The 13,167-nt window shown below is 47.0% G+C and overlaps 1 protein-coding gene across 1 annotated transcript in view; it reads right to left on the reverse strand.

Annotated features, from left to right (window-relative positions):
* Positions 1-13,167, reverse strand: part of SH3PXD2B (SH3 and PX domains 2B) — a 98,036-nt gene that overhangs the window by 51,581 nt on the left and 33,288 nt on the right. Inside the window, exon 2 of the mRNA XM_063087512.1 lies at positions 9,724-9,804. Within this exon, the coding sequence (XP_062943582.1) occupies positions 9,724-9,804 (81 nt within the window). The remainder of the gene's footprint in view (positions 1-9,723; positions 9,805-13,167) is intronic.

Genomic DNA, 13,167 nt, shown 5'->3' on the forward strand with positions numbered 1-13,167 from the left:
TTAATATGTACAACGTAAAATTTACCATTTCAACCATATTTTAGCGGCATTAAGTACATTCGCACTGTTGTGCAGCCAATACCACCGTCCATATCCAGAACCTCTTCATCCTCTAAAACTGAAACTCTGTACTCACGAAACAGTAATTCCCCATTCCTCCCTCCCCAGTCCCTGGTAAGCAGCACTCTATGTTCTGTCTACATGAAGCTGACTACTCTAGGTACCTCACATAAGTGTAATCATACAGTATTTGTCCTTTTGTGACTGGCTTATTTCACTTAGCATAATGTCTTCAAGGTTCATTCATGTTGTATCATGTATCAGAATTTCCCTCCTGTTTAAGGTTGGATAATATTCCATTGTGAAGCTGTGCCTTGAGATAGGCAGAAAACCCCTCAAACTGCCTAAGTCCCACCCATGGCTGGAGCTGGACTATCCAATAGAACTTACTGCAGTGACAGGAATATTCTGTATCTGGGCTACCCGATACAGTAGCCTCTAGCTCCAGGTGGCTATTGATTGAGCACTGGGAATGAGGCTCCTACAACAGGGGAACTGATTTAAAATTTTAATTTAATTTAAATTAATTTAAATTTACATTTAAATAGCCTCATGTGACTAGTGGTTACCATACTGGACAGTACAGGGCTAGACTATACTATTCATCTTCCTTTCAGCCATATCCAGTTTTATTTTGTTTTCATTATTATATTATGATGTCAACTAGAGTGGGGGAGAAGGAATAGGAAGAGGCTGGTTAATGGATAAAACAATCACATCTGGATAGGAAAAGTAAGTTCTAGGGGTCTACAGTAGTGCTAGGCATTTATAATTAACAATAATTTATTGTATGTTCTCAAATGGCTAAAAAGAGAAGCTCAAATGCTCTCATTGAAAAGAAATATGCTAATTATCCTGATTGATCATTACACATTGTATACATGTATTGAAATATAATTCTGCTCCCCATAAATATGTACAATCAATACGTGTCAATTGAAAAATAAATTAAAAACTATTTTTTGATTTTTTTTTTTTTCCCCCTGGGGGTTGGCTGGCTGGTATGGGGATCTGAACCTGTGACTCTGGTGTTTTAACACCACGCTCTAACCAACTGAGCTAACTGGTCAGCCTCCAAAAAAGAAATAAATTTTAAAAATTAAAAAAAAAAAATTGCTATTGGCAAGAACAAGGATTGATTTTAAGAAGTTGGGAGAGTAGCCTGTGAACTATTTTGCTTTTGGTCTTAGTGTGTGCAGGTTCACAGGCCACAAGTTGCTTCTATGCAAAGAATTGTCTATGCAGAGGATGCATTGTCTATGCAGAGGGTGTCTCGGCACCCAAAGGCCTTGAAATAGGTGCTTCAAGGGACTCCACGTGGACCCCAGATCCAGGCTGTCTGCAACAAGCAGCAGGACCACAAGCCTGCCTGGCAATCCAACCATAGATATTTATCCTTGAAAATGAGAAAATCCACCCCTCTGGTGTCCCCCCAAATAACAGAAGGAAGTGGTACTCAGGGCGAGGAGGACTAGAATCTGATGAGGAAGATGAGTCAGTTTTGGGGGTGGGAAGGGAGAGGGAGTCACGTTAAGCTGCCACATTGCAAGCCTCCAAGGGGAATGAGAAAATATTCCATCAGCAGTTTCCAAGGCAGCAGCTTGGGGTGGAGGGAAAGCGAGACACGCTATCCAAGGCAAACACCATGGATGCTGGCGTGGACATCCACACGTGTTTTGTGTTAGCGGCAACCGTCAAGGCTGGACTTAGGCGGGGTTTACTCCCTCAATATCACAAAAGCCCCAAGTCCTAGAGGAACCAGAGCAGGAGGAGGAGAAAGGCCAGGGGACCGTCCTCTGCAGCTGCAGCCTGGCAGGAAGCCATAGGGTCCTTGGGGCAGAGGGGTGTCAGGGCATAACAATGTACCTGGACACAACAATGTACCTGGACCTACTCTACAATACAGAATTTGTTGTCTTTGGGGATTTTGTCCCCTTGATGAGTTGGTCTAAATGTCAGTGTGACCTGGTGTCCTTATAGACATGCCACATAGAGCCCGCACTACCTTCTGTCTGTCTCTCCATCCTTACTGCTCCCCCAAGTCTCGATCTGCATTTTCTTGGCCCAACCCCCTTATTAGTCCACTTTTCCACTCTTCTGCTCCATCACCTCCTCACTGGTATGTGAGAAGTACCTGGTACATATTTTTGCAAAGAATGAATGAGTGAATGAATGAATGAATGAACAAGTGAATGAGAAAAAGTGGATAATTGGTTTGGTCAGCTACTGTCTAGGAAAGGGGAAATTACATCCCAGACTGCAGCAAAAGGGCCCGGATTGGAGTTTAGATGCAATTGCCCAAGATAAACATGGCTCTTTCTATTTTAGAAATAAAGAATTGCTAACTGTGTGGAAAAAGGGAAACTACTATATTTTCTCAGCTACATACCATTGATATGGTAATCACTTTTCAAGGGGAAGAGAAAAAGCATAACACTTAAGTGTGCACAACACATTGGAGACATACCTCAATTTCAGAAGATAGTGTCTGGGGGGAAAGTGTGTCTGAGCCTGGAGCAAAGGCAGTATTTGCATAAATATGGTTGGTGGAGTCTCAGGCCATGTTTTGGCAGGGATCTTGCTGGAAGACTTCCCAGCTGGGCAAAGCCTACCTGGGGAGTGAGAACTCTTTGGTTCTGTGGCACCCCATACCTGCCCCCAGAAAAGACAGATAAAATGACTCCCTTCCCTTTGGCATCTGCAGTGGAGCATGGCGGCTTCTGAATGGCAGCCTCCAAAAGTACACTTGGGGCTGTCAAATTCCCAAGAGGACAGAGGAAGAAGGTCCAGGTTTTTGGAAGGGGACGGGTCAGTCCCATCTTAAAAAAAATTGGAAACAAATGATTTTTACTGTATGACTTGGGACAGTCTCTTCTGTCTCTGGAGAGACGAAGGCACAAGATCAAGATACAGCCTCCACTCTGTGATTTGACGCACCCAAGAACAGCTCCACCAGAAAGCTCCCATGGCTGGCAGCAGCCCTGCAGCAGAGCGAACCCCAGCAGGAGGGGCTGGAAAGAACTCTCTGTGTACCCACTGCAAGGACTTCTGAGCTAGGCAGTGTTCCTGCTTACAGATGTGGCTGGCACTTCTTCTGAGAGTTCCCTTGAGGGCAGAGTAACTCAGCTGGCTCTGTGCCCCCACCATTGTAGGAATTCTGCAAGATGCCCAGCTGAAGGGCCTGCTCCCTCATACCTCTGCACCTGTGCACACGTGGTGTCCTTTGCATGGAATGTCCTCTCCCTCTTGTTGGAAGGTCAACTCCTTATTCACTGTCAAGACCCTGCTCAGATGTCACCTCTTCCAGGAAGCAAGCCCTGCTGTAGCTCCCTGGCTAGGAGAAGTCCCTCTCTGAACACCTGATTTCTCTCTACCTGGAGTAACACACGCTTGTCCGCACTACACTGAGGTCTTGTAGAAAGCACAGATTCATCTGGGTCCCCTGTGCAAATGTTTAACTGTACCTTCTATGAAGGAAGACCTGGCTCCAACGATGGCCATGACCCTTGGCCTAGGAGACACAATGAAATAGTGGAAAAACTCAGAAGGCAAAGGTTGCACTGCACAGTATAAAGTGGCAAAGGTTACACAGCACAGTGTAAAGTGTATCACTTACGCCTCTGAGACCTGTTTGCAAAGAGTTCGTGTTATGCTCAGAACTGCTCTCTGCTTCTTAAGGGGCAGACATGGGCAGGTCTCTATGGGGGCAAATCTATCTTTGAACAGACAGATTCAAAGGCAGATCTGGACTCCAAGGAGGAAGGGAGATGTGGCGGTTAGGAGCACAGGTGTCAGACTCAGTCACATCTAGGCTTGAATCTCTGCCATGCTGCTTTGTGGGCACATGTCTCTGCCTCTCTGAGCTTCGGTTTCCCCATCTATGAAGTGGACACAATACTGACCTCATGCTTGTAAGTGAGGATTAAATAAGATGGCATATGAGATGGGCACCTGGTGCATTCCAGGAAACAGTTGCTGATATTATTACTACGTGGCTCAACCAAGCCACATTTCCACTAGGCACTGCCCACACCTCTGTGGGTATTCTGGTCATCCCCAGTTCACTGCTTGGATGCCAACTCCCTCTGCCACACTCTGACCGACTCTCTAGCATAGGCCCAGGCTGAGGCAGAAAAGGAGACTCAGAGAGGCTGAGTGTCAAAAGGAGGCTCAGAGAGGCTGAGTGACCTGCCCAAGGCCACATAGCTGGTAAGACAAAGGGCTGGAACCTGAAACCAAGTGTTCCTATTCCAAGACCATGGCTCTATTCCCTGCACCCTTGTGGAATGAGACACGTGACCAGATGTCAACTAGTAGTGGCAGGCATGACTATCAGGGTCCAGCTTTTCTAAAACAAGCAAGTCAGGAAAACAAGTCAGAAGGTGAATCCCCATAAAGGGGCCTTCTTGCTGACGACTGTTGAGTCACTTTTCCTACAAAGGAGCCTGGGTCATGCTCCAACTACCCCGAGTGGCCTCTCTGTGAGCTGTTTCCTCTGCCTGAATGTCTTGCGTCCACTAGAAGGAACATTTACTGTTTTCTGTCACCTACAGGCAATTTCCCTGATGTCCTCTGGGGAATCTCCCATCACTCTGTTAGTCTATACACATCATGGGACGCTGATTCTACTTTCAGTCCCTGGGCTGGCCCTGAATGGCCTGATCATGTGACTGACCCAACACGAGCCGATGAGACTTTTGCTTCAACTGTTGGGGTGTTCTCTTTTTCCTTGAAGTCACTGTGCTGATCTGTTGGATATAGCCTGGAGCCGTGGGACACAACCCAGCCTAGATGTAAAGAAAGCCAAGAAGCAAAGAAACGCAAGTCCTTGCCGACATTGTAGCCCCTAGATCCAGCCACACTTGAAGCCAATACCCTTAGACTTCTCAGTTACATTCAGCTAACCAATATTCTTTTTGAATAATCCATATTGACGGGGTTTCTGTCATCTGTACCCCAAACAGTTCTGACTAAAACAAGATCTCACAGCCAGGAAGTGGCAGAATTTGGATCGAAGCCCAGCTTTGTCAGATTCCAAAGCCCAGGATCTTAACCATGCTATTAAACTGGCATCACCTCCTCTAATCCTTATGCCAATTCCTAGCAGTGATTAATGTCCATCAGTAATCCTAACAGCTGACATTTGCTCAATGCTCGACAGCCCAGAAACTACACTTGCACACATCATCACTTTTTAAAAAAATTGACATACACTTCACATACCACAAAATTCACCCTTTTATAGCGCCCAAGTCAGTGGTTTTTAGTATATTCATAAGGTATGCAACCATGACCACTGTCTAATTCCAGAACATTTCATCACCTCTAAAAGACACCCAGTACCCATTAGCAGTCTCTCCCCATAACCCTTCCCCCTAACCTCTGGCAACCACTAATCTGCTTTCTGTCTGCGTGGATTTGCCTATTCTGGACACAGATCATCAGTTTTAACTCACAAAAACCTTGTGAAGTAGCCACGAGGGAGAGGAGCACCAGACTCTGGTGTGCCTGCTCAGCTTCAAACCCAAATATTGAGGCTCACTAGCTGTGTGACCTGGGGCACAGGACTTAACCTCTCTGAGCCTGGTTTTTTAAATCTAATTTGATAAGCTCATCGTGAGGACTGAATGAGTCTTTCCATCTAGATGCATAGCAGGATGGGCCCACATTCACTGCTCCAGAAATGCCAGCTGTTTCTACTGTCATCCCACCATCACCGATGAGGACTCTCTGGAACAGAGGAGTTAAGGGGTGTGCTCCAGGCTGCACAGCTGGGGGGTGGCCGGGCCCCAGCTCTCCTGATCAAGTCCTCTGCTTTTCCATTACATCACACTGGCCTAGCTGCTCCTCCATGAAGGCTCGGCCCTCTCTATACTTTTTGAGCCAAGTTACTTCTGAAAAAACCAAGGCTACATGCCAGACAGGAGGGCGGGGAGGGTGGAATCATGAAATCATCTAACTTCAGGGTGCTGCAGCCCCACGTGGGCCGGCCTCCTGGCTGGTCCTCAGGAACAGCTGACTCGGGCTGGTGCGGTCCTGCCCTAACCCCCTCCAGCTCCCTGCTCTGGGGTGCATATGGGGCAAAGGCTCTTTCTAGGATGTCTCCAGGATAAGCAGGACGCTCTGGTATTCCACAACTTTCCCACTCCCGCCACCCATCTGGGACTCTTGAAAGCCGGCTGAAGCCCTGCCTTTAGCCAACTTTTTTATGGGAAAGAAAACTGAGGCAGTTATTCATGTTACAGCAAAACCCCCAGTTATTACCAGTTATGCTGTGCAGGGAAGAAAACGTTACTTTTAAGTTCTGGTAGAAATAAAAAAGTTGAGTCAGAACAGGAGAGAGGAGAGAGTATAGGCTTTGGGCCAGTAAGATCAAACCCTGGCTCAAATATCCTCAAAGGATATCACCTTGGGCAAGTCACATTTTTGCAGAGGGACAGATGACAGCTAATGAACTTACTGAACTAGGCACATCTTCTTTAACTGTCACAATACATGCATTATTCCTATAATGCAGATGACGAAACTGAGGCTCAGAAACACACAGAGGTGACACCAAGCTGAGACCTGAAAAGGCAAAGCTGAGATTTTAAACCCAGGACTGTCTGACACGAGAAGCCAAGTTCTTAAGCCTTAAGGCTATGCTAGAATCAGGAACTCAGAAAGCACAGTCTACCTTGCACAGAGCATGGCCTTGGTGCTTCAAAGCATCAGCAGTTAACATTTACACAAGCACTTCCAGGGCCTCCTCCCCACCCCTCTTCTCATAAAATCTCCTTCTCTAGTTGACACTGTACTGATGATCCCCACCTCCCTAGCCACAGGTGACAAACTTGGGGGTGACCCAGGAAATCTGACCCAGGAACCTTGGGACAATCAGATTCTCTCTCCTGGAGACTGGAATTGGCACTCAGAAACTCCAGAACATTGAAAACAGGGAAATTTGACTCGGGGACTGAGGGTGCAGACAGGGGGATGCTCTTGGGAGATGTGGGCCAATGGGCAAGTGGAGGAAGCTGGTCCAGAGAATCTGGCAGGAAAATGAAGCAGGCCTGTGGCCATGATGACAGATGACTGGGGAGCTGCGTGGATCCTGGGCCCTTGCGAGGCTGGCTGCATTTTCTGCACTGGGTTCCAGGGGACAAGTTCCCGTAAACCCAATCCCACCCCTCTCTTAGTGTCTAAGTTAGCTGGGTGGATTTCGGCTTTGTGGATGCGAATACAGTAATCCCTAGGATAACAACCATGCCTGCCCTTGTTCCCTACCCCCTCGCTCCTTCCTGGAGGTGTCAGGCAGGCAAGAGGCCTCTGAAAGCAAAATACAGGTAGCCCTCCCTGTCCAGACCTTCACTGTGTGAAGAATCAGTCTAGCACCTTGCAAACATGTTTATCCAACATTCACTCTTGCAACTGAAGACCTGCGGTAAATGAATCTGCATAAGTCACTGGGGTGCCTGGGTGGAAGGAGAGCCCTCTCTGTACCTGGTTCATTCTCATACGAGACTGTGCCTCTGCTCATGGCACTGAATGGTGGTGGGCATTACTGCTACCATCCTCCCTTCCTTTCCCCAGGGTTTAGCTCTTCCCTGGTCCCAGTGTTCGCTCCTGCCAAGTCCATTTAAGACGGTATCTTAGTATCTTAACATATAGCTTCTTTGTTTATTTATATTCACTCCATGTTTGTTGCAGAGGAGAAGATAATATAACTTGTACGTGATACTCTGATATTGTTGCATACTGAGCACTAAACATCACTAATGAGTTCATTACATTTGAAATCATTAGGTAACTGTCTCAATTGCTTTATGTTACGCAAGGACTCTTGGCAGTTTGTAATGTAGGCGTTTGAGATTGTTTTAGTGATAGTGGGAAATTGGTTAGGAGCACATTGTTATCTCTGCTCCCCCTTTAAAAAATAATGGAACACAGACGCTGAAAATTCTCTGTTAGACACTTTCAGGAATAGAGTAGGTCCACATAACCAAGGATGCCTGTGGTTAATGTCACTCAACCTCATGAGAAAACGTGTGGTGAAGAGATGGGGTGGTGTGCAGAGGACAAGAGCTATCTTCTAACAGGCCAGAAATGCCTACTTTACCTCTGATCACAGATGTTTGTGAATCTATCTCTCACCAGGTCTTAGTCCCTGCCCCCTTGACCTCAGGGGTGGAGCAGGGACATCTGCTCCATCAGGCAAGCCCATTGGCTGTCACATTCCTCACTTACTCATATTGACTGGCATAGAGATGAGCCTATGACACACAACATGTTTGCTGGGACTTTTGAGAAATGACTTTCACTCTTTCCTGCTGAGTGTGAACTAAGAGCTGCTGTAGCCATTTTGCAATCATGTGGGATCTGAGGACAAAGCCAACACCATGGATGTAGGAGTATGGAATGAGAGGAACATACCAGGTCAGTTGACACCACGGAAACCCTGGATTAAGTTGTGCCTGAAGCCCAAAAGGTTTCTCCTCCTAGGATATTCAGTTACACCAGATAAAGAAAAATCCCCCTTTCAGTTAAAGTTAGTTTGAGTTGGGTTTCTGTCCCTTGCAAATGAAGTGTCCTGATGTACAGAGGGAAGGAAGACAGTCACCTTAAGATGGAGACTTGTGTTGGCCTGAGAGGTGACGTGGCCCCTCAACACAAGGCAGGGAGAATGCATGAGTTCAGAAAGCGGGGCAAACTCCAGTTGTCTCATGAGGCAGGCATTTTCTAAGGAACTTTGTTATATTGTACCAGGAGGAACTATCGCCTCTCATATGTGCTTTGAGTTGCTTGCCTTTGGTGACATCAAGACGAAGCGACTGACGCATGGATTAGAGTTGTTTTGCCCTCGTGGGGATGGGCTTATACTGAGCTGATACTGCTTACTATGAGGCTGGTGGCGCATATGGTGTTCATTCATTCATTCATTCATTCATTGACAAAACACTGACTGGACATGTACTGTGTGCGAGGCCTTGAATAAAACATTAGGGAGAGAGAGGATGAGGAAGACGTGGCTCCTGTCCATGACAGTCCCAGTCTAGAGGGGAGACAGGCAGGCAGACAACTTCAACACAGAGTTGCCCAGAGCTGTGGGGCACAGAAAGGTGGCCCTCATTGGCCAGGGAGCAAAGGCAGACAAGTCTTCCTAGAGGATGAGAGTCCTGAGGGCAGAACGAGTCACACGAGCCAATGAATGGTTACGAGGGCACAGCAGTGTGTTCCAGGCAAGGAACAGCAAGTGCAAAAGTCTTGGGGGAGAGGGTGAGCCAGTGCCCTCTGAGCACAGCAAGCATTTGGTAGCCGAGGCTGAGGGGAGGCGAGAGAGGAGGCTCTGAAGGGTCGGAAGGTCCAGACCACTCAATAAACTGAACTCACCAGCAGACACAATTTTCATTCAACACACAAGTTCAAAACCCACACTCCAAAGCCATATGGAGATGATTTCCAGATTACCCTCCATTCTAGCAGTCAACAGGTACCCTGACTCTTACTTGAAAAATATTAAACATCAAAGCATCAAGCAATAATCTGTACCAGTTACATCTCCAAAATAATGGATGCCATTTTTAAGTTCAGGAAATAAGACGTCTGGACTCTAAAGTTGTAGTGGAGTCAGTCCAATTAAACTCTCTCTCACCCTGTAGCTTACCAGAGACCCCAAATCCTTACCTGGAGGTCAAAGAACTTGCTGTAGCGCCGGTATATGGCTTCAGTGGAGCCGCTGGACCACGTGACCCGAATGATGTAGACCTGCAGGGAGGGACAGAGACAGGTGTAAACACCAAGGGGGGCCTTTCCATCTCCGTGACCCAGGGAGAACACAAGACTCAGAGTCAGAAAGACCTTGGTTTGAATCTCAGCTCTGCCATGAGCAGCTGGACAAGCTACTTGATCTCGCTGAGCCTCAGCCTCCTTCTCAATAAAATGGGTACAATAACCCCATTTCCAGAGTATGAGGAAGTGTTAGCTCAGTGTCAGCTCAGGAGAAGCTGCTGTTTTCAGCACTGTAAGGATTTCCGGCTCCCTGATCAATTCAGAGAGCCACAGAGCTCACCATTTTGCCAGAATCATTCTTAAAACATTGACTTTTATCAGAAGTCACAGAGACATGCAGCCCTCAGCAATTTTATATTTTCCACAAGTTGAGCCATCACACCATTTCCACCAGTGAGGACCCGGGCCAAGTCATTTCTTCCCTCTGAGACCCAGTTTCTCCACTGGTGAACTGGGCTAAAAACACGTGCTTCCTCTACCTCCCAGGACAGATATGAGGGCCTGGCAATATGAAGGATGGGGAACCATTTTATAAACCACAGAGCTATATTTCCAACCGTTGTCACAAGTTATGGCACACACAGCAAATGATACATTGACAGCAAAGTTGGGCAAAGTAAGGTGGCTGGTGGAGGTCAGAGGCTGTGGGCTTTGGGGGCCCTGGACACCACTGGGACACCTAAGGGCTACAGTCTCAGCATACTTGTAACACTTTCCTGGCTTGCCCAAACTATCTGTTGTTATAGGGGAATTTTGACAATAAAAATATATACATAAGTGAAAGCTCTTTGGAAACAGAGAAATGCTGTATGAACATGAGGGAGCTCAGTGTTGTTAGAGACCATGCAGGTCCAGGCAGGACCCCTCTCCTCCATGAGCTGAGGGTTAGTTGAAGAGACAGCACATGAATAAGTGACGACAACTAACACATGGGCAGCGGACATCTGTTATTTTTTGTCCAGTATTGATCACCCAGCCAGAGCACCCTGACTTTTCGCCTTAGAGCGTCCTTCTCTACCTTCCGCCCAACCCCTTAGAGAAAGAGGTGGGTACATTCACCATCCATAGTGATTGGCTGAAGGATGAGCATGTGACCTGAGCTGGGCCAATCAGAGCCAGCAAGAGTCAGCCCTGGGACTTTGGCTCCAACCCTTGAGATAGACTGTTCTCTTCCTAGGAGGTTGCCTGGCTGTTAGGACATAGACATGGAGCTGCTGGGGGCCAACTTATCATTACTTGGGAGGTGCCTACCTGCGGTGAAACCACCATCAGTAGATTTCTGATGACACAATCTGACCCTTATGGCCAGCTCTGCTTGAAGCTAACTCTGCTCCTGGACTGTCCAGCTTCCTGGGCCAATTGTCTTGGGTCACACGCACTCTCTTGAATTATTTTTGAAACCAGTTTAAGGTGGGTTTCTGACACATGTAATCTAGTCCTGATAGATACAAGGAAGGCCAGAGAGAGATCTCTGCAGCTTGGCATCATCACGTTGTACTTAGATGGACATGTAGAATTCAGACAGCAGGAGAGGAAGGGGGAGACAGTGGGTGGAGAGGGGATGATGATGTAACGAAGACCAACTCAGGGATGATGGGGTACTGTGCCTGGCACTGGTTTCCAAAGGGGTATTAGCCAGTCTCTTTTCAAATGAGTCCTTACCAGGACACCCACATTCAAAACAGAAAAAGGTAGAGAAGCTTCAGATGCCTGGAGCCAGAGCTCTGTGTGAACATCAAGGACTTATAGAAGGTTCTCTTGATAAGAAGAGATGATAAACAGAAAGATAAGTCAGGACAAGGTAGGAGGTGGCCGCGAACGCCAAGCTAAGGAGCTTACCAGGAACGACCTCTCCAAATCCAAATGATTTTAGCTCAAGGAAGTGTGGCTGAGAGGAAGGAGCTTGTGCTCTAGAATCAAGAAGCTCTAGACCCACACAATTTCCTAACTCTCAGAGCCTCAGCTTTCTTATCTGTAAAATAGGATCATCAAGCCCAGCCCATCTCAAACAGCTGTGATGATTATAAGAGACAAAGCTTTGGACTCCTTGCCACGCAGAGGAAAAGTTCTAGAAATCTTAGCACTCTGCACTCTGATTCTCCAATGCCTACACCCTTCCTGCTCATAAAAACAGGATATTTGGACACCAAGAATTTGGATATCTTGGCATATCCTTCTCCCTTGTTTGTGCTCACTGTCCCTAGGCAACTCGCAGAGCCAGAGAACAGACCAAGACACACTTTCGAAGGCAGGGGTCACCCATCATCACAGAAAGGTGATTTTCTAGCAAAAAGAAACCTGTGTCTCCAAAACCACCTGAATGGCATGGTAAGTTTTATTTGAAAAAAAGACTTTAAGTCTGCTTCTGTAGCCTTCAAACCTGCTTCATCAAGACTCCAACATGGAGCTTTTGAATGGTTCTCATTCATTCATTCACTGGACAACATTTGTTAAGCACCTATTATGTGCTAGGCCCTCTGCTAGGGATACAACGACGACCGAGACAGACCCAGACCCTGCCCTTGGAGAGTGGGAAAATGGGCAATAAACCAGCATCATATATTTAATTATAAATTACAATAAGTTCAAGAAAGGACCTCAAAGCCTGCTGTGACAGAGCACCCTGGGGGGTGTGGGGGTTGGCTAGTTAAGTAGGGCGGTCTTGGAAGGGAAGGCCTTTCTGAGGATGCAGTCTTTGACCTGCAGATGAGGAACTGGCCATGTGAGAGCTGGGGAATGGGTATTCCAGGCAGAAAGAAAGTAGGAACAAAGAGGTGGAGGCTGGAAAATGCTGGGCCTGTCTGAGGAACAGGAGACCATTATGGCAGGGTGGAGCTGGGGGGAGGAAGGGGGCTGGGGAGGCAGCAGCAGCTGCATGACCGGGGGCTTGCAGGCCCCTGAGAGGAGTTCGGATTTGATTCCGTCAAAGAATTTTAAAGGGTAGGGAAGGCATGTGACATGATCCAATGTATGTTCTAAAATATATCCATATATTTCCCTGCAGGTGCTGTGTGGAAAGTGGTTTGAAGAGGGGCAGAGACACCTGCAAGGAGACTTTTGCACCATTGACGGGAAGTTAGAGCTCAAAGGGACCATGGAACTCAGCTAATCTAATGGCCTTACCTTACAGAGGGTAAACTGAGGCCCAAAAAGGGAAAATACCATACCAAAGGTTCTCCATCACTGGGATGTTTAAGCAAAGTTTGAATGACTATCTATCTAGGACACTGCCAATGGGGATTAAAAAACAAGGAAAAAATAAAAAGAAAGATCGTCAGAGATTTTATTTTTTCTTAAATCAACAAGAAGCATACTCCCATAAGTGGGGGAAAAAATCTG

The sequence above is a fragment of the Cynocephalus volans genome, chromosome 2 (assembly GCF_027409185.1).
Source record: "Cynocephalus volans isolate mCynVol1 chromosome 2, mCynVol1.pri, whole genome shotgun sequence".
Classification (NCBI taxonomy): domain Eukaryota; kingdom Metazoa; phylum Chordata; class Mammalia; order Dermoptera; family Cynocephalidae; genus Cynocephalus; species Cynocephalus volans.